Source organism: Stegostoma tigrinum, chromosome 13 (genome assembly GCF_030684315.1).
Source record: "Stegostoma tigrinum isolate sSteTig4 chromosome 13, sSteTig4.hap1, whole genome shotgun sequence".
Lineage (NCBI taxonomy): Eukaryota > Metazoa > Chordata > Chondrichthyes > Orectolobiformes > Stegostomatidae > Stegostoma > Stegostoma tigrinum.
Genome location: NC_081366.1, coordinates 18,147,803 through 18,167,346, shown reverse-complemented (window position 1 = coordinate 18,167,346; position 19,544 = coordinate 18,147,803). Strand labels below are relative to the sequence as shown.

Below are 19,544 nucleotides of genomic sequence, written 5' to 3'. Positions count from 1 at the left end.
TGTTAAAACCAGGTAATTTTGTAAAGCTAAATGAAGCAAGCCAAATTTTCTAGGAAACCCTGCAGCTTTGAGGGAGCTGCACTTTGGGAAGAAGAGAAGCTAGACACAACAGTGTTGTCCCTAAGCACCCTCTAAGAACTGATATCTTATGCTAGGATTAATTCAAAGTCTTCTCAGTGCAGGGATAGACCCCTCTATGGATTGCAGCTTCTGATCTAAGCAGCATTTCCACCCAATGGCAAGTCAAATCTGTCATCTGGGCTAGAATCCATTAAAGTAACAAATGGCAAAAGAACCACACTTTGCAGGGTGACTGATGCTCTTATTGTGGAAACTGTAAAGATAGTTGAAAACCACAGAACATTGCAAACAAAATTCTAAGAGTTTCATTTACGATACTGTACTTACAAAAGCACTGGCTTTGTTTGTTTTTGGAAGAGTCAGACACACAGTTTTGACTGAAACTGCACTAGTTTGAGGTGACCCATTCTCTGTGGCAACTTTTAATCCTGTCTATAAACAAAAAAAATTCTTTATAACAAAGTTGCAAACAGATGACTTTCAGCTTTTGCAGAAGTTGAGCCCCTCAAATGAAAATATTACTATAACTTTTATTTTAAGTCAGTTGATCTCATTGTTAAATAATTTCTCAAGGCAGCCTGTCAATAATGATGTTTTGATCATGAAAAATTCTAATTTTTTGGAGGGGCACAGAACACGACAGTACTGCACCGCCTGCCTGATAATTAGAAAAACTGGTTAAGGTTGAACATACAAAGAACAACAGCCCCTTAAAATGACAGCACAGGCTTCATCAAGTTCAAGACTAATATACACTTCTCTTGACTCCATTCACGTGCTCTTGCTTCATATTTCTTGATGCAATTATTAATTTAACTTTATATTATTATTGCCTTTGATTAGATTATCATTTGCACGAGGGTATAAACACAAGAAAATAAAAATATACTATGAGGGGGTGCAGTTCTATCCACTTGGAAAGCAAATCTATCACCTGGGCAGATATCCTTTAAAGTAACAAATGATTTTTTAAAAAACAATACACTTTCGAGGATGACAGCATGCAGAGTATAAATCAGCAATTTGCCATTAAAAACAAAGCATGAAGAAGCGACAGGTTGAAACTCTTTCGAAGTTGCAATGAACCAGTAGGTGGGAATAAGAAAAGGCCTGTAAATCATTGTTAAGCAAAAAAAAAATTTGGTTTTGTTTAAAAAAAGATAGTTTGCTTGAATGCTACTCTTAGAAGAGTTCATTTTGAGTTGTAACAACATTTTAATCATGTGTATCGTGTAACAAAGTTTAATTTTAATTTGGATTGTGCATGATGAAAGAGGAAAATCAGAGAGTTGGTGCAAGATATAAATGATATTAACATATTTTAATGAAATAATGGACTACGATCTGCCCGGATTCAATGGGAAATGTCACAGGCTGGGGTGGAAGTGGAAAATTCATCCTTCAAATGATCTTGAGAGGCATATGGCAATTATGAGGAGTGCCTGGGCAAGACAGGCGTGGGAAATCTTGGTGGCAACTGGTAGAATACCTTTACTTCTCCTGGCTCTTAAAAGAATCCAAAAAAGGAACTTCGCAGAGACCCTTTTTGGCTATTCTCCTGTCAGATTTTGTGATTTATGTGCATTCGTGTCATTAAATCTCAAGGTGAACAAGTGGAAACTGAGAAATTATGATCAGTCAACAGTTTGGTATTGGCAACAATAAAAGCCATCAGGAAACACCAGGCTAGGTCAGACAAGGAATAGATGGGTGAATATCAGAAAGCCAACAGAGGGAGGACTGATAGCAACACGTGAGAATGCAATGAGCAAAGAGAGAAATATACAGCCCCTCATGGACTATAGCTAATTATGGGTTGACATTTATGACTGCAGTATAACATCAAAGACATTATTCTGGGCTAACCTTTGAAACCAAGGAACCCCTTCTTCCCTGAGGGAGGCTGCCCTGTCAAATATGTTTCCTGATAAGTAAAAGTGTAGGAACACATTTGGATCGTACGGAAGCATGTTCTTTCTTCTTCCCTTCAACCTGACTGTCAGTTTAGCTGAGATGAAACTAAAATCAGGAATAATGTACGAATTTTTAAGTAAAATAATTTAACATTCTTTAACTGGAATGCCTATCCAAGTTACTTTTTGACATCACAAAAGATTAAAATCACCCATTTTGATAAATGTGCAAACATACCTGCTCTTCTGTCTCTTCATAATTTGGATGCAAAACAGAATGCCCCAGTTGCTTTAAGGTGCTGGGTTTTAGACCTGATGGAGGAGGAGAACTCAATAAGCTCTTTGCCGAGGAGCCCCTTGCTAAAAAGGAAGAACAATTTTTACTTTCCTCTTTTTGCATTAACAAGTTTTGTTGTTACATCATCTTTTGATATAACTGTTTCTGACAACAAACTCCAAGATATTTGCATAACCATCAATTGGTTTAAATTTATTTTTTCATCTTAATCTAAGGCCACATATTAAATTCCATGATACAAACTGCTGGTGTGTTATATTTTAGTAACAATGTGATAATTTTCAAAAATAATTCTCAGCTTGCTAAAGGTTCAGTATTCACTCTAATTTTAAACAGATGTTACTGTAATCTCTTAGTAACCTGTATGCACAGAGAATGAAGTGCCAAGTTACCTGAATGTGCTAGTTCCCTGAGAAATACTAGTGGTGGCTGGGAAAACTCAGCTCATTGCTACCACAAGGTGAATGTGTCTTAACAACAAGCACCGCAGCCACTGATAAATACCAGCACCCTGGCCATTACAGGTGACTTTGTCTTTATCGATAAGTTAAATCTTGAACTAGTTTTAATAAAGCATCTGAACTATAATTCCCTACTAATTGCTAATACTAGTAAAGCCCCCTTTATCTGAATCCCAAGTGTCCAGAATTCTCGTCTTGAATCTTTGATGCTGGTCACTTAAGACTTCTGGGTCTTGCGACCCAGATAATATGGACTTTTCTGTACATTGTCTTACTGTTCTATTTACAAAACTAACAGTTAATTTCAAGCCGTGCACCATTAGCTATGTATAAAAAAAAGCATAAGAATTTATATATGGCTATAAGTGAGTTCTGAGACAATAATCCGATGAATAGATTCCAATAACAGAGTCATAGGGATACACGGCACAGAAACAGACTCTTTGGTACAACTCATCCATGTCAGCTGCTTGGCTGGAAAATGGGAAGCCTTCAAAAATAAGATAACAAGGTCTGGAGACATTACGTTCCTATTAGTACGAAGGGTAAGGCTGGCAAAAGTAGAGAATGCTCAATAACCTGAGAATTTGAGGTTTCGGGCAAGGAAAAAGAAAGAACTGTCAGGTATAGACAGCAGGGATCAAGTGAATCCCTGGAAGTGTATATAAATAGTCTTCAGATTTTGAACTGCTGTCTCAAACTTTAGAAATTTTCTCCAATGATTAAAAATAAAGACATGCATTGAAATAGAATAGACCAGGAAAAGTAACATGCAAGTAAAAAGAGGTGATATTCAAACTTGAGACATACAGCAGACTTTCAGAGTCTAATGTGGAATACAAGGGAGACATTACAGTTGAAAAACAAACCCAGTAGCACAGTCATGCAGATTCATGCCACATTCCAACTTTGTCACCGACTTCAGCAACAATCGAGAGAGTGGAGGGTGAGAGTTCCAAATATGCCTGTGCTCCTAAACAAGCCAACCAAAACAGATGAGTGCTTGTTAAAAGCCTGTCTCAGGGGTGGGTGGCAGTCAGCAGCTGTCTGAATCAAACCAGCTGAAAGCAGGCAAAGACCATGCTGGGGCTGGTCATGGAAATTAGGAGATGTTTAAACAAGTCTGTGTTTTGCTAGGTTAAAGGATTTAACTCTTTGAAGCTAAGTCACAGCAGCCAGGGGAGAAGTGGCTATTATGAACTTTGTCAGATCAAGGTGTTCTAACCCTCCTGGCATCAATTAGGCATCAGGACAGTGGGCAAAATATTTTGGATTTTAGCCAAATACCAAACCCCTCTGTGGTGAAACGCAGGCATTTTCACCAAAATTATTCCCACATGAAAACGAGCAACTCTGTGATGACTGTTTTAAGCATCTGAAACCATCAATCTCATTTTAATCCTAGTTTAATCATATGCAGTTAATTCAAATGGACAGGAAGACTGTCTCCTATGAAACAATGGTTTGCCTGTGCCAAAATCCGAATTTGGAAAATTTCCCAACTAGAGGTAGACTGTTGGCAACAAAATTAGATTCAGCTACTGGTTCCCTGCTTTCAGAGCAAAATTTAGTACATGGTAACATGGAATAAATATTTGGTCAAGAATTCTTATGCTAGCAAGTTACAAGGAAATAATATGGGAAATCTTTCAAACCATTGCCTAAAGATTTGTATACCTGTAGCTTTCTGGCTTGCTGAAGGCACATTACATTCTGCTGGATCAGCTTGATTGACAGGCATTGTAACCACTCGAATATAGGTGACCCCAGACTGTGAAGCTAAAGAAAGCACAGTATATGAGAATATTAAAGACTAGGCCTCTACTAATGTCAACTTTTGACGAGCACCATTTAGGAAGAATGCCAAGATGTGGAGAGAACTTAGTGCAGATCCATTTAGAACAATACCAGGGATAAGTGTGTTTAGTAATGGAGAGATCCCACTAAAACCAGGACTGTTGCTCTTCAGCAGATGAAGAATATAGGGGAACTGAAGACAAGAAGTAAAAATGATGACCTGCTTTGAAACGAGTAAATAAGGAAAGGCAAATTTCCATTAGCAAAACTGTCTGCAACCAATAACAAATCTAAGCTATCGATGGCAAAGAAAACTAGAGGAAGATGTTCTTGACAAGTAAATTTGATCCAGAATGTATTTCTATAGTAACTTCTCAAGGTGAATTAAATTACTATTTATGCAGAAAACTGATGGCTGATAGAGAAAGAGCAGACAATTGTGAGAATTATTCACACAGAAAATAAAATAAAAACTGTTTTGGAGTTAATACAAAGAGGGCGGTATCCCCCTACATCGCAAATTCATGTGGGAGAATTTTCTCACCAACTTTATTTGAATGATTTACACCTCTTTGCCTCCCTCTGTAATAATCAATCCTTTTGTGGAGATGGACTGAAAGGTACTTAAAATAAAATGGTTTGACACTCTCATATTTTAACCTGGAAGCCAGTTAGAAAATACTTTTGTTATATTACTACTAGAATGCATTATTTTTGTTGCAAATCTAAAATCTGATTTCTAAAAACAATTTTGATCAAGGAATCAATTACAGCAGTGAGGATAGGTGACATCTTGAAAGGATCATCAAATGGGGGTGGCATGGTGGCTCATGGTTAGCACTGCTGTCGAACAGCGCCAGGGTCCTGAGTTCAATTTCACCCTTGGGCAATTGCCTGTTTGGAATTTGCATGTTCTCTCTGTGTCAGCTTGGGTTTCTACTGGGTGCTTCGGTTTCTTCCCATAGTACAAAGATGTGCAAGTTAGGGGATTATCCATGCTAAATTACTCAGTGTTCAGCGATGTGTAGGTTAGGTGATTTGCCTTGGGAAATGCAGGGTTACAGGGATGGGTTTGGGTGGGATGCTCTTCAGTGTCTGTGTGGATTTGTTGGGCAGAATGGCCTGTTTGCACACTATAGGGATTCCATTCTAAAAATTTATGAGCAGAAGTAAAAAAAATGAAAGGGGCAAACACATTGCTGGATGCGTAGATCGGCCCCACACAGTCGGGGGCAGAGAGGAATAAACAAGCAAATTTCAGAAAGTGCAAGAATACTATGGCAGTAATAGAGTAAGGGATTTTAATTATCCAAATATTAACTGGGATACATTTTAGTGCTCAAGGTAGGTAGAGAACAAAATTCTTTTGCAACAGCGAGGAGAATATTTTTTGGCTAGCAACGTAGAACATAGAACATTACAGTACAGGCCCTTCGGCGCTCGATGTTGCGCCGACCTGTAAACACAATCTGAAGCCCATCTAACCTATACTATTCCAGTATCATCCATATGTTTATCCAATGGCCATTTAAATGTCCTTAAAGTTGGCGACTCTGCAGGGGGCAGTTCTAAACCTAATATTCAAAAATGAACCCAGGCAGGTCAAAACTGTACCAGTCAGGGAACATTTTGGATAAAAATGGGGTGAGAATAAACTTTCTAAATTGGGGAAAGGTTAATTTTACTAAGATATGACAGCCAAAGTGGACTTGAACCAGCTGCATGGAGATAAAATGGTGTCACAACAGTGAAAGGCATTCAAGGTGGAAAGAGCAAGCATACAGAGCAAATATGTTCCTTAGAAACAAAGGGGGCCAAGACTGGAGAACCATAGATGTCAAGGGAAATAAAGGATAGGGTTCAGAGAAAGGTTTATGGTAGATGGTCAGGGTTCAATGTGGCAGAAGCCATAGAAGAGCACAAAAAATGCAAAGAACGTAAAAAGGAAATTAGAAATGCTGAAAGACTGCTTAAGAAAGCACTGGCAGGTAGAATGAAAGAAAATACAAAGTCTTTTTTTAAAGATGTAAGAAGCAGAAATAAGGAGGATGAGCAAGACCTATTAGAGATGATACTGGATAGTGTCAGCAGATGTGGTCAGAGTCCTCAGTAAAACTTTGCGAGGTCTTCACAATGCGAAACGTACAGACAACTCCGGTATGGACATCAAGACAGAAGACTGCAAAATATTATAAGAAAACTAACAAAGATAGAAATTAGGTACTAGTTGGTTAAGCTGTCTTAAAGAGATCAGATGAGATGCACTCCTGGATGTTGAAGGAGACATTAGGATCCCTGGAAGTGATTTTAAAATCCTCTCAAACTACAGTTGAGATCCTGAGGTCTGGACGTATGGTAATGTTGGCCGCTTTTAAAAAGGTCAGAAAGGGATAGAATAGGGAAGTACAAGCCAGTTTAATATGTGGTGGTGGCATTATTAGAAAGAATTTTGATGAGCTTAATGAGCAGAATAAAACTGAACTTGAACAAATATAGATGAGGATAGTTAGTATGGATTTGGGGAAGAAATCAATTCAGAGGTAGTAGGATCTGCTGATGCTGGAAATTTTGAGATAACACGGTGTACAGCTGGATGAACACAGCAGGCCAAGCAGCATCAGAGGCACAGGAAAGCTGACATTTCGGGTCTGGACCCAGGCCTGAAACATCAGCTTTCCTGCTCCTCTAATGCTGCTTGGCCTGCTGTGTTCATCCAGCTCTACACCTTGTCATCTTGGATTTGGGGAAGATTGTGTTTGACAAATTTAATCAAGCTTTAAAAGGAAGCAACCAGTGGTGCTGACAAGGTGAATTCATTTCACGTCATTTACACAGCCTTTGGCAAGGCTTTGATATGGTCACTCGTGTGCACTGATTCAGAAAGTAAGAGCCGATGATATCCAATGCAAAGTGGCACACCGGATCTTAAACTGGCTGCGAAACAGGAAGTCAAGGGGATGGTAGAGGAATGTTTGTGTGACTGGACGTTTGCTTCCAGTGGGTTCCACAGGGTTCAGTACTGAGACTCAGGGAGTGTACATTAATTATTTGCACTTAAATGCAGGGTTAAATGATCAAGCAGCACACAGATGACAGCAAAATTGGTGGTGGGGGGGGTTGGAATGATGATCAGGATAGCACTAAGTTGCTGTAGGGCTTAGACAGACTGGTCAGGTGGGCAGGTGAGGAAAACGTACATGGAGATGCAAGAGATTACATTATGAATGGTAGGACCCTGGAAAGTACTGAAGCTCAGTACATCCACACATCCTTGAATGTAGCAGGGCAGCTACATAAGGTATTTAAGGGGCATTTGGGATAACTGCCTTTATCAGTCTGATATTTAAAATTCTTCTAATTTTCAAATTACTTTCTGGCCCCACCTTTTCTCTATTTCTGTAGCATTGTCTAATCCAAGATCAAACGTGCCTCCTTCACTCTGCAGCCTTTCACTGCCATGACCCTAATTTCTGGAATAATTCCCCCTAAATATTTTCAATCTCTAGAAGCTAAATTTGACTAAGGATTTGGCACCCACCCAGATAGCTTCACACGCAGCTCACTGTTTGCTAATAAACTCAGCAAAATTTTTTTTATAAGTGTTATAAGACCAGTATTTTTATATCACCACACTGATACTTACCTGCATTAGATGGGGTTGCTGGCAGGATAACACGTGGACGTGACCGGGCAGCACCAGTCATTAAGCTGCATTTTGCTCGTCCTTTGGTTTTGTTTCTTCGTCGTATTTGTAAACATTGTCTACTAACACTGCAGGGGAGAAAAAAGGTAACATGTGCTTGATGAAATATATTCTGTCAAGTTCTTTACGTTCCTCACTGGACATCTGGACAACCTTATTAACAGATTTATTTTCTTCTATGTGCTTTTTTTTGGGTGTCAGTTAATATTTGCATGAACTCCTGTGTGTTATTGAGTTATTAACTATTTTTGAAAACGGGGTGACAAACAAACCAAAAAATGTATCAAATTCTTTGAAGTTTTATCATCCTTAAAGTATACCGTGGACACATCAGGAATTGCGATGTTTCTTTAGTCACCTTCGCCCACGTACGCAAGTCAGCAAATATGCAATCACTCAGCAAAATAAAGGGTTATGCATTGCTGGAGTACTTTCTCTACAGCTGATTTTACCAACACTTTCTGTCTAGGATCACATGTGGATACAAATATGAAGAACAATAACCAGGCATTCATAATATATGAATACTCCCACTTGTGTTTTCATCTTCTTAAAGTGACCTTTACTTACTTTTTCTCCCCTGCTTCCCCCCAACGCCCAAAAAAAAGGCTACTACATATTGCAGTACATGTTCACAAATACAAATCAGGGATCTTGAATGGATAAGCTGACATCTGTAAATGTGCCATAAAGCCAATTCACTCACTGGTTTGTAGGATATCATTACTCTACAGTGCATGCCCTGTTATGGTATTTGCTTTCTGCTGGTTTTGCTGGGTTGTTTGGGATTTGGCAATTAGTATCAACATGTCAACTTGGCTCTATGTCTTGCTTCTTTTTGCAAATTACAGAACTCTCCTAAAACTGTTAGCCTCGATATGATGTAATCTTCTATCACTGGCAGCTACAAAGTATCAAATTTTTGCGGCAAGGAACAACTAACCTCGATCCAGGTCTCATATTATTAACTCCATGGGAGCCACTGATTGCAGTGTTGCTGACATCTGAAGTTTGGTCTGTTAGAACCTCCAGCTCCTTCACGACAACTTCAGACCGTGCTTCCACTGTATGCTCATCAGCCGACAGTGCACTGCAGAGCTGTACTGGAAGACCCTGTTCCTCTGTCTGTACAGTGGACACTGCTGTAGTTGATTCAGTGGGTTCAATGTGTATAGTTTGTTGCCAATTAGTTTGCATTTGTTGCTGGTCCTCCTCCCCTTGATCTTCCGAAGCTACACTGAGAAGCTGGGTCACTGCCTGTGAACTTTCCAAACTGGATTGAGCTGCATCCTTTGTGCCGATAGACACATCTGTTGTTTCCTGTCCATTTATAGAAAAAAAAATGCTTTGAGAGCTTACGAAGAAAAATCTATTCAGTATTATGCACACATTCGTGCTTCTTCTTAACAAAGACTTTGCAACAGAGTACAAAGAAATAAGCTACAATATTCTGTTCAGATTGTTCAGAATGGAATATTGCAAAGGCAATATGTGAGTCTATAATTCCTGCATGAAGTCCAACTAATCATTGTACCTGGGCAGCTGCAATGACCCAGAATATAACTATATGAACTAAAACATTAAGAAATTACAGAATACTCCAGAAATACTACAGAATAAAGGACTTGTGCAAGTCCTTTAATTGTAATAACTTACATTATCTTTAACCTAATACAGCATGTTTCCATTTAACAATAGGAATGTTGAGACATCTAAACAAAGCTACTTCACTTTTAAAAAACAAAGAAATTAATCTGAGCCATTCTTCGTCTGGGACTGGAACACTAAAGAAAAGTAAAACTGATTTTTTAAAATATTTACTTTTAAGAACAAGGTTTCTAAGAGAATATATTTTCATTTTAAAAGAATGCAAAATTTAAAAAAAGAACTGTCCCTTCATTTGGAGGTTTGATGAAATTCAATTCCTAGATACTTTAAATGAGTGGCAGGGTTCATATCATTCAATTTTATAATCCTTCCAGAAACACACGTGATCAATAGTAACGCAGTTTCAGCAATGTTAAAATTTGCATTTGCTTAAGTGGAAAAATTTCAATTGCTAGTTACAAATTCATGAATGCAAAATAATCTAACTTCATCCAGACAATATTGGTTGATGAAAAAAAAACCATGAGAAACAGAAAAAGTACAGCAATTTGTTTATTAACCAGCACCTATGGGACCAGGAGTGCACTGGATGATCAAATATTCTGGATAATCAAGAGGCCCACAATATCAATGTAAAAACAAACACTAAGTAATCGGGGGGTTAGGGGGTAAGTTAGTAAGTTAGGAGGTACACATTAATTTTATACTTTAGTTACAGCATAAATCACTTAAATAATAATGCAACTTTGCCTTAAATGAAGCTTACTGGCAGAGAGCCTTCCCACGCTCAACTCACGATTCAGACATTGTAGTAGATCGCAATATTTGAGGAGAAATTGATTCAAAATTGAATCAACTGTTGATACTTTGTCACCATTCAATTAAACAACAAGCATATTTATATCAAGGTAAATAAACTAAACAACTATAATAATTGGATAGAATAATACAGTAAACTTTGCAGTATTTGGAGATACATAATTTTTCCAGGTTTATCAAGAGTGCCAATTAAAGCAAAGTTTGTTATGCATTTAACAACATACCTTGTTTTGCTTCTCTTGATTACATTCCACATGTACATTTAATACTTGCAACTCTTTACCCTGTTATAAACAAATCATGGTCAAAATTGATATGCATGGAAAAAGGATTTCTTAAAAATACAATTTACTTAAACAAGGCATCAGCTTCAACTCAAAGCCCTACTTATAAAGATAGTGTGGAAGAAGTACGAAATGATTAATGCATCAGGGTTCTTCACATCCAGTGTTACCATGTTTAGTCCAGTAACTATCACAGATAGGAGCCAAAATATACAGTTCTTTCCCAAAAGGAAGTAGTCCATAAAGACTATGTATTCATCTAAAGTTGATGAATATTTTGAGTCAAGAGAAATTCCTAATGTGGCCACAAAATGTCTTTGCTGAAGGAGACAAATGAGTCAGAAAACCAGTCATCTTCCGTCCAGCTGTAAGTTGTAAATTCATCAAATGGTTTATGACAATATCATTTGAGCTCCAGTTTCAAGGATGGCCATAATAATTGAAATTGGTTTCTACTTCCAGATGTTCCCAATTATTCTACTGGTACTAAAACTAGATTTAATTATCATCAAATGTGTTATTAAATTACCTTTGGAATCCATTTCCCCCCCAGCCACTTGCCACAATTTGGACATTGTGGAGGTTTGTGTCTTGTGACATATGTAAACAAACAGTTTGGATTTGGACAACTGCCACGACCTCTTCGTGTATAGGTTGTCTTCTGGGCAAAGATGGGCTGCAGAAAACAAAACGGATTTCAAACACAGTTAGCAGTTCCACAATGTTCACAGCAATTTCTTTGGACATTTAAAAATCCAAAGTAACAATTTAATAAAAATATGCGGTACCACAGTGTGACTGGATGTCTCAGCCTTGCTCCCTGTTAATTTTTTTTTAAAAACAAAGTTGTTGCGTAGTTTTGGGACATGAACTTGTATAATCTTAAACATGCTCTTTTTCTACCCCCTCGACAGCTTGTTGAACCAATGAGTTAAACCCATCCAGTGACAATGGTGATTCTAGTATTGCAAATAAAAAATTAAAAATGAACTTGGATTGTGAGATTCATGAAAGTTGAAAATTCAAGACAACCAGTTCTTCTCGTATAATTCTATCCAGGGCCTGACAAATTGCTCCTTTGGTGAGCCAGCAGAAACAACAGACCAAATGCCCTCATTCTGTGATGGTATGCACAACTCAAATACTATAATTTTCATAATATTTCATTTTTCAAACAAGCTGCAAATAGGAGGAAAGGTACCAGAAATTGTGAAAACAGAAAATCCTGAAGCACTTAGCATGTCTTTCAATACTTGAAGCAAGAAGAGACCTGTTAATCTTTCAAGGATGCAACATTTGTTGGAAATATGATTTTTTTTAGAATAATCACTAGCTACACTCCCCAAAGGGAAGTTGCTTACAGTAAGTATGGCTCAAGAAAACAAAGTGCACTGAGACATATGTTACAAAACAGCCATTTAAATTATAACACTAAAAATCATTGTCAAAATATGAACTCCTTTTAATCACACAAATTGAAGGTGAGAGCTTCCTTGGAATATAGGAAATACAAACTTTTGACTACGGGAATTTTGAAACAAGTTGTAAGCACTCCTTGACAGCATTGTGGGTCTACCTGCAGCATATGAACTGTAGTGAAACGAGAAGGCAGTTTACCGACCCCACACGTCTAAAGGACACATGGTCTAGCTAGTGGCACTCACATCCAATGAATAGAAAATGAAAACTTTTGATTGGGATCGACAAAAGTGACCGTGATTTTCTAGAATGGCTAATGTCAACAGATTGAAAGAAAAACTAAATTGTTTCACCACAATTGCTTTGTTTTATTCAAGTATTGATTCAGACAGAGGATATTAAATGTGAGATGCATATTGTAGACTTCACTTTGCAACTTAAGGAATACGATGATACTGAAATACTAAGAACAGAACAGAGTGTAGATCAGCACAGACATTTCTTCAAAACATACAATCAGCTACCACATGAAGCAATGAATGCAAATAGTTAGATATGGTCAAAAGTAAACCAGACTTATGCATATTAGATAAGAATAAAAAAGGATATGCCAGGGAATTGGGGACAGTGAAGGCTAAGGGAAATAAAATTCAAGTAGATTTGCATCTAGTACAAACACTGACAGAAAAGTTGGCCCATTTCTGTGCTATATATTCCATGTAATTGTTTACAACCAACAAGGAAAACAAGTTCAGTAGAGCCTTCTAGTTATTACAGAATATAAATATTCTTGCTAAATATAAAATGAACTAATATTTATTTTATAAGGGTAAGCTCAACTAAATGATTATGATAGCTAGTCATAAAATGGACTTTTAATCCATTTATTGACTCTAAATACAATTTTTATCAAACTTTCAGGTCAAGCAAACTGCAAGGGTAGATTATTCAAATAGTTTTTCAGTTGTCATGTCAGAAAATCAACAACACGCATTTACAGAGACCACTCCCAAGAAAGAAAATGTAAATTGAAAACATAATAGGATTACCTGGCAAATTTTGCTCTATACTCCTATTCAAATATAGTACAACCAAGCTGTGGTAGAATTCAAGTTCTGACCTTTTTTGTTGGAGCTGTTGATGATTGTTTGCTTGTCAACGGTAACATTAAGAACTGGGTAGTCGATGCTGGAACATTTTCCCCTGAATCCTAATAAAGAAAATTAAATTATATTGTCACTTCACTGTAAACAGCATGTAAACAATGACCATTAAAATAAAACTACTCAATTCCATCATAAATTCAAGCATTTTGTGCAGTGGATCAATTAATAAATCAGTCCTGCATTCACCTCAAACAGCTTCAAACTCTTCACTACTTTCTTACTTACTATCTGTTCCAGCAAGGTGGGAGTAGCACGTGGGCAATGCAAAATATGTGGCTGCAGATGTCACACATACTTAATATATTCAAAAAAAAAGTTGGGGCTATGACTATTTTTCTCAATTTTTGTCTGGAACTGAGAGCTGAAGTTGAAAATTGAACTTCGAACAGCAGTCTGTTTTGAAAAAAAAAAGAGGGGCAAAAGACCACTGTTTGCTGTTGAGTGCTGGCCTGGAATGATAATGCAGTTAACTACAGATCTCAGGACACTACAGATGATTTGGCACTGAGACGCTGCCATACTCCAGACTGACAGCTGGTTAGATGTTAAATTAATCAAGGGAGGACCAGTGCTGGCTAGCCTACCATAGAGAATGTTGAAAATGAAAACAAAGCATGAACTGTTGCAGACTGGGTTTTGATCAGGACGCAGTTTAGCCAAGGAAACTCCAGACTACTGCTTTTTTTGGGTTTCACGCTCTCTAATTTCTCTCCAGTTATCAACTTTTTGAATGTTCTGAAAAGAAGAACCTCAGTCTATAAGAAATAAGTCGAAGTCTCAAGAAGACGACTGTAATTGTTTACGTTAACTAGTCACTTCAGAATTCAAAGATGATATTGAGTTGTACATACCTCTAATACTACTCCCTCATCCAAGAATTTCATGAAGATCTGGTATTCATGTTCATAATGGTAATAAACCGGCAAACTGTGACATTTAAAAACTTTGTTTCAATTTATCTTTCAACTCTATTTGTCTGTCAGGGGTTTATGATCCAAGGAGGTTTGGCTGAGATCCTAGATATTAATTGCCTTGTTGTCTGTGTTCACTAAAGTAACATTACTAATAATAAATTGTTAATTTTGTTTAAGTTATAAACTAAGTCCCCCAAGATCTGTTACTTGTAAAATTTGGTTAAGAACAATTAAACAAATTTGAGGGTCATTGAATGTTTTAATTTCACTATGTTGAGTCCAGTGATATTGAGACTATTTTGGTTTGGCTCACAAGTTCTATGTTGTAACAACAAGGCTCAAATTTCTGCACAGATAATTAAATTCTAGTCTGGCAGGTTCAACAAAATGAAGGGTAAAAATGACTCTCAGAAATCCATTTGGTTCATATCCAAATGACGGCCAATGTACGGCACAGGATTTTGATTTTTGACAAAAAAATCCCGATTGCTCTAACTTTGACAAAGAATGAAGTCAGTAGTGCTGGAAACATGGAAGGAGTTTGCACAATTTCCCCTCCAGTTTCCAATTTTGTTGATGTGTTCATGAGATGAAAGCATCACGGGCAAGGCCAATAAACAGTACCCTCTTCAACTGTATCCACTGTACCCGGTGTGGCTTCCTCTACATTGGGGAAACCAAGCGGAGGCTTGGGGACCGCTCTGCAGAACACCTCCGCTCGGTTCGCAACAAACAACTGCACCTCCCAGTCGCGAACCATTTTAACTCCCCCGTCCCATTCCTCAGACGACATGTCCATCATGGGCCTCCTGCAGTGCCACAATGATGCCACCCGAAGGTTGCAGGAACAGCAACTCATATTCTGCTTGGGAACCCTGCAGCCCAATGGTATCAATGTGGACTGCACCAGCTTCAAAATCTCCCCTTCCCCCACTGCATCCCAAAACCAGTCCCGTTCGTCCCCTCCCCCCACTGCACCACACAACCAGCCCAGCTCAATTCCTCCACCCACTGCATCCCAAAACCAGTCCAACCTGTCTCTGCCTCCCTAACCTGTTCTTCCTCTCACCCATCCGTTCCTCCCACCCCAAGCCGCACCTCCATTTCCTACCTACTAACCTCATCCCACCTCCTTGACCTGTCCATCTTCCCTGGACTGACCTATCCCCTCCCTACCTCCCCACCTATACTCTCCTCTCCACCTATCTTCTTTTCTCTCCATCTTTGGTCCGCCTCCCCCTCTCTCCCTATTTATTCCAGAACCCTCTCCCCATCCCCTCTCTGATGAAGGGTCTAGGCCCGAAATGTCAGCTTTTGTGCCCCTGAGATGCTGCTTGGTCTGCTGTGTTCATCCAGCTTCACACTTTATTACCTCTTCAACTGCCCTTGGATTATTACTGCCTACCTGAACCACTGTAGTCCATGAATGTGGTATATTGTACTGTTAGAAAAGGAGTTCCAGGATTTTGATCTAATTATAATGATTGATACAGAGGGGAGATAGCTAAAAGTGGGGTGCTCATTGACAATTAATTTGAACACGCCTGAATTCGCATCGGGTCTTTTGTGGGCTTGGGACAAGCCAAGATTTTTAAAAGATTTATGGCAAGTAGGCACCACCGGTAAGGCCAGCATTCATTACTCATGCCTAATTACACTTTTATGGGGCTGCTTAGAATCAGTCGACTGGTTCATATTTAACAACTCAGCGGCCAACCTAAATAAGAATAGCGCTAGCATTTCAGGCTTCACTAGAAAATGCGTAGATGACTGTGTGCTGAAGAAGGTAATCCAAACACTTCCCAACTGAAAACAGTGGATGAACCAGGAAATCCACTGCCTCCTGAAGTCCAGATCTGAGACATTCAAGTTGGGCAACCCCAACTTATACAGGAAATCCAAGTACAACTTTCATAAGGACATCAGGGGCTCCAAGTGGCAATACCAAACTAAGATTAAGACCCACACTAACCACATGGGCACCTGTTGTATGTGGCAAGGCTGACACAACATAACGGACAAACAAGTGAAGACAAACAGAATTGCAGGCACCAGTATATCCCTACTCGATGAGCTCAACACATTCTACGCTCGGTTTGAACTGACGTCAGTGAAACAATATCACCTGCCTCATTAGCTCCAGATACACCTATGCCCTCAATCACTGCCACAGACATTAGATAAGCCTTCTTAAGGAGAGTCCATGGAAAGAGGTTGGCCTAGATGGAGTCACCGGCCATGCACTCAGATCCTTTGTGGGCCAGCTGGTGAGAGTCTTCTCAGACATCTTTAACCTCTCCTTACTATGATCTGAAGTCTCCATCTGCTTCAAGAAGAGGGATGGTCTGCAAACAGGAGGTCAGGTGCATAAGATGCGGCTGGGGGAAGGTATGGTGGTCAGTAGGACGCCATCCTTCACACCACACCCGCATCCTTCGATCTTCTTCACGGCCACTCTCTTTCCCTTGTTAACCCAAAATCATTTGAATGTGCATTAATTAATTTAATTTAAATTTAAATTTAAATTTAAACAGTACATATACATTTGGTGGCAGCAGACTTGGTCTTACATTAAAAAAGATGCTATATTAATGTAGCTTGCTGCTGTTGCTTATTAAAAACATGAATTATGCTTGGTTCTGATATTACATTCGTTCAATACAAAAATATGGGTACATAGGAAATTGGAGTATGACTAGATGATTCAACCACTAGAGCCTGCTCCTCCACAAGAGATCATGGCTGATTATCTATCTCAATTCCACTTTCTCCATGTCCCTTCACTATCTAGAAATCTCTGTCACTATCCTGAAGGTATTCATTTACAGATCCCTGACAATCATCAGCAAAAGAAATTTCCAAAGATTCATGCTGAGTGAAGAAATTCCTCCATCTTAGTCCTAAACTGCCCATCCCTTATCCTGAGACAGTGTTCCTTATTTCCAGAGTGTCCCCAGCCATTCTGCGTCTACCCCATCAAGCCCTGAGAGAATATTATATATCTTGGTGAGGTCACCTCTCAATCATTTGAACTGTAGTGATCACATGGGGAACCAATCTCAATACTTTGAGATACAGGGATTGAAAAGGCAAATGGAGTTTCTCACCTGTTTGTTATTAATACAAACAGCCTGTCCGAGAGCTTTATGAGAAATGAGATTCCCACTTGGTTTGCTCTGATCCGATAATACTGCCATCACAGGATTAACTTCCACAGTTTGCTGGTTTGTGCAGCTAGCAACACTTTCTGAAGCATCACTTCCGGCACCTATCAATGTTCCTTCAATAACAACACAAGGAGAATCATAAGGATGTGTCAACTCTAAAGAAGTCTCATTGGTGGTTAGTTCTCCTGCCACTTTATCATCTTCAGAATTAGAAAATTGAGAAAGCATCTCCGACGTAACAATCTCCTGCATTGTTTCAGTGTGAATGAAAGCTTCATCGGTAATTCCATCAATAGCAATGCTCTCCTCAGTACTGTCAATAGGGCCTGTAAAGAGACTCTGTATAGTGTCGTGGGTAAGAGTCTGCCATGTTGGATTGCCTTCACCTTCCCTCTGTGTAGGAGATTGAGCCAACTGCTGACCATTTCCATCACCAGGTAGATTAGAAGTGGGAATTATAATATAACTGGAACGAGGAAGAATTTTACGAAATCCTGGAATATCGGTTGGAGGGGCACCAGCTGATGCATTGATTAGCTTATCGCTCTGTAGAGTGCAAAAAAAGAGCACAAATGAGCACAACTCATTTGTGTAGCATTTGATCAAATTTAAAACATAAATATAAAGAGGCAACGTCTTCACATGCTGGAAACGATTATTATTTTAACACCAATATCATTTTGAGTGCAAGAGATAAATGTTATTTAAGAGCAATTGCTTGCAAAGTAAACATCAAATTTAGGGGTCCAAATGACATCACAATCTGAGCAAAGGATAAATAATAGGTTGATATTTCAATGCAAGATTACAGCCTTGACAGAATCCCACTGTTATTGGTCTTTAATCAGATACAGTTTGTTTTCATACAAGATGGCCATATTCAGATTCATCTTTTTGCCGACAGTACTTTTTCTAAAGTACAGATGGAAACATCAAATATTTTATTGCTGAGGAATGATGAAATTAGCAAAAAGACACATGATTAAACTAAATCACTGTAAATGTAATCCAGAAATAGTTTTCAATGACGATAAATGTGATTCAGCAATGCTACAGTCTCTAATGTTAACTAGTTTTCAGCCAAGTATCATTAAGTATTAAAAAAAAAGAACTGCAGATGCTCGAAATCAGAAACAAAAGTCAGAAATTGATAGAAAAACTCAGCAGTTGTGGCAGCATGTAGGGACAGAAACCAGAGTTAATGTTTTGGTTCCAGTAATTCTTCTTTAGAACTGATAGTAGCTAAGAAAACGTCGGTATATGCTGGCGAAGGTGTGGGGAATGTGGGAACGAGTAAATGATAGGTTGAAATGGAGACTAGAGAGAGAAAAAAACAGTTGTGCTGGCGAAGGAGCGGGTAAAGGCCAGGCACGGAGGAGGAATAATGCTAACGACGATTGTAAATGACTGACAATGGGTTAGTTGTATTAGCAAGCCATGTGATAACAAGGCCTGGTGTGTGGTATGGAACAATCCATGTTCAAAGAACAAAGAAAATTACAGCACAGGAACAGGTCCTTCGGCCCTCCAAGCCTGCGCCGATCGAGATCCTCTGTCTAAGCCTACCATCTATTTTCTAAGGGACGGTATCCCTTTGCTCCCTGCCCATCCATGTACCTGTCCAGATACACCTTAAAAGACAGTAACGTGTCTGCATCTACAACCTCCATTCGCAACGCATTCCAGGCACTCTCAACCCTCTGCGTAAAGAGCTCTCCACGCATATCTCCCATAAACTTTCCTCCTCTCACTTTGAACTTATGACCCCTAGTAATTCAGTCCCCCAGTGGGGGAAAAAGCTTCTTGCTATCCACCTTGTCTATACACCTCATGATTTTGCAGACCTCAATCAGGGTCCCCCTCACTCAATCTCTGTCTTTCTAATGAAAATAATCCTAATCTACTCAACCTTTC

At 38.8% G+C, this 19,544-nt stretch overlaps 1 protein-coding gene across 9 annotated transcripts in view; it reads right to left on the bottom strand.

The window, feature by feature from the left end:
- hmgxb3 (HMG box domain containing 3) overlaps positions 1–19,544 on the bottom strand; it is a 104,523-nt gene that overhangs the window by 43,234 nt on the left and 41,745 nt on the right. For 8 of the 9 annotated variants that reach the window (XM_059650597.1, XM_059650596.1, XM_048543847.2 and 5 more), the window contains 9 exons: positions 17,571–18,176; positions 13,504–13,593; positions 11,494–11,640; positions 10,905–10,964; positions 9,197–9,573; positions 8,194–8,321; positions 4,431–4,532; positions 2,233–2,354; positions 409–513 (listed from right to left, as the gene is read on the bottom strand). In XM_059650597.1, the coding sequence (XP_059506580.1) occupies positions 409–513; positions 2,233–2,354; positions 4,431–4,532; positions 8,194–8,321; positions 9,197–9,573; positions 10,905–10,964; positions 11,494–11,640; positions 13,504–13,593; positions 17,571–18,176 (1,737 nt within the window). The remainder of the gene's footprint in view (positions 1–408; positions 514–2,232; positions 2,355–4,430; positions 4,533–8,193; positions 8,322–9,196; positions 9,574–10,904; positions 10,965–11,493; positions 11,641–13,503; positions 13,594–17,570; positions 18,177–19,544) is intronic. The other variant, XM_048543845.2, reaches the window with a different exon arrangement.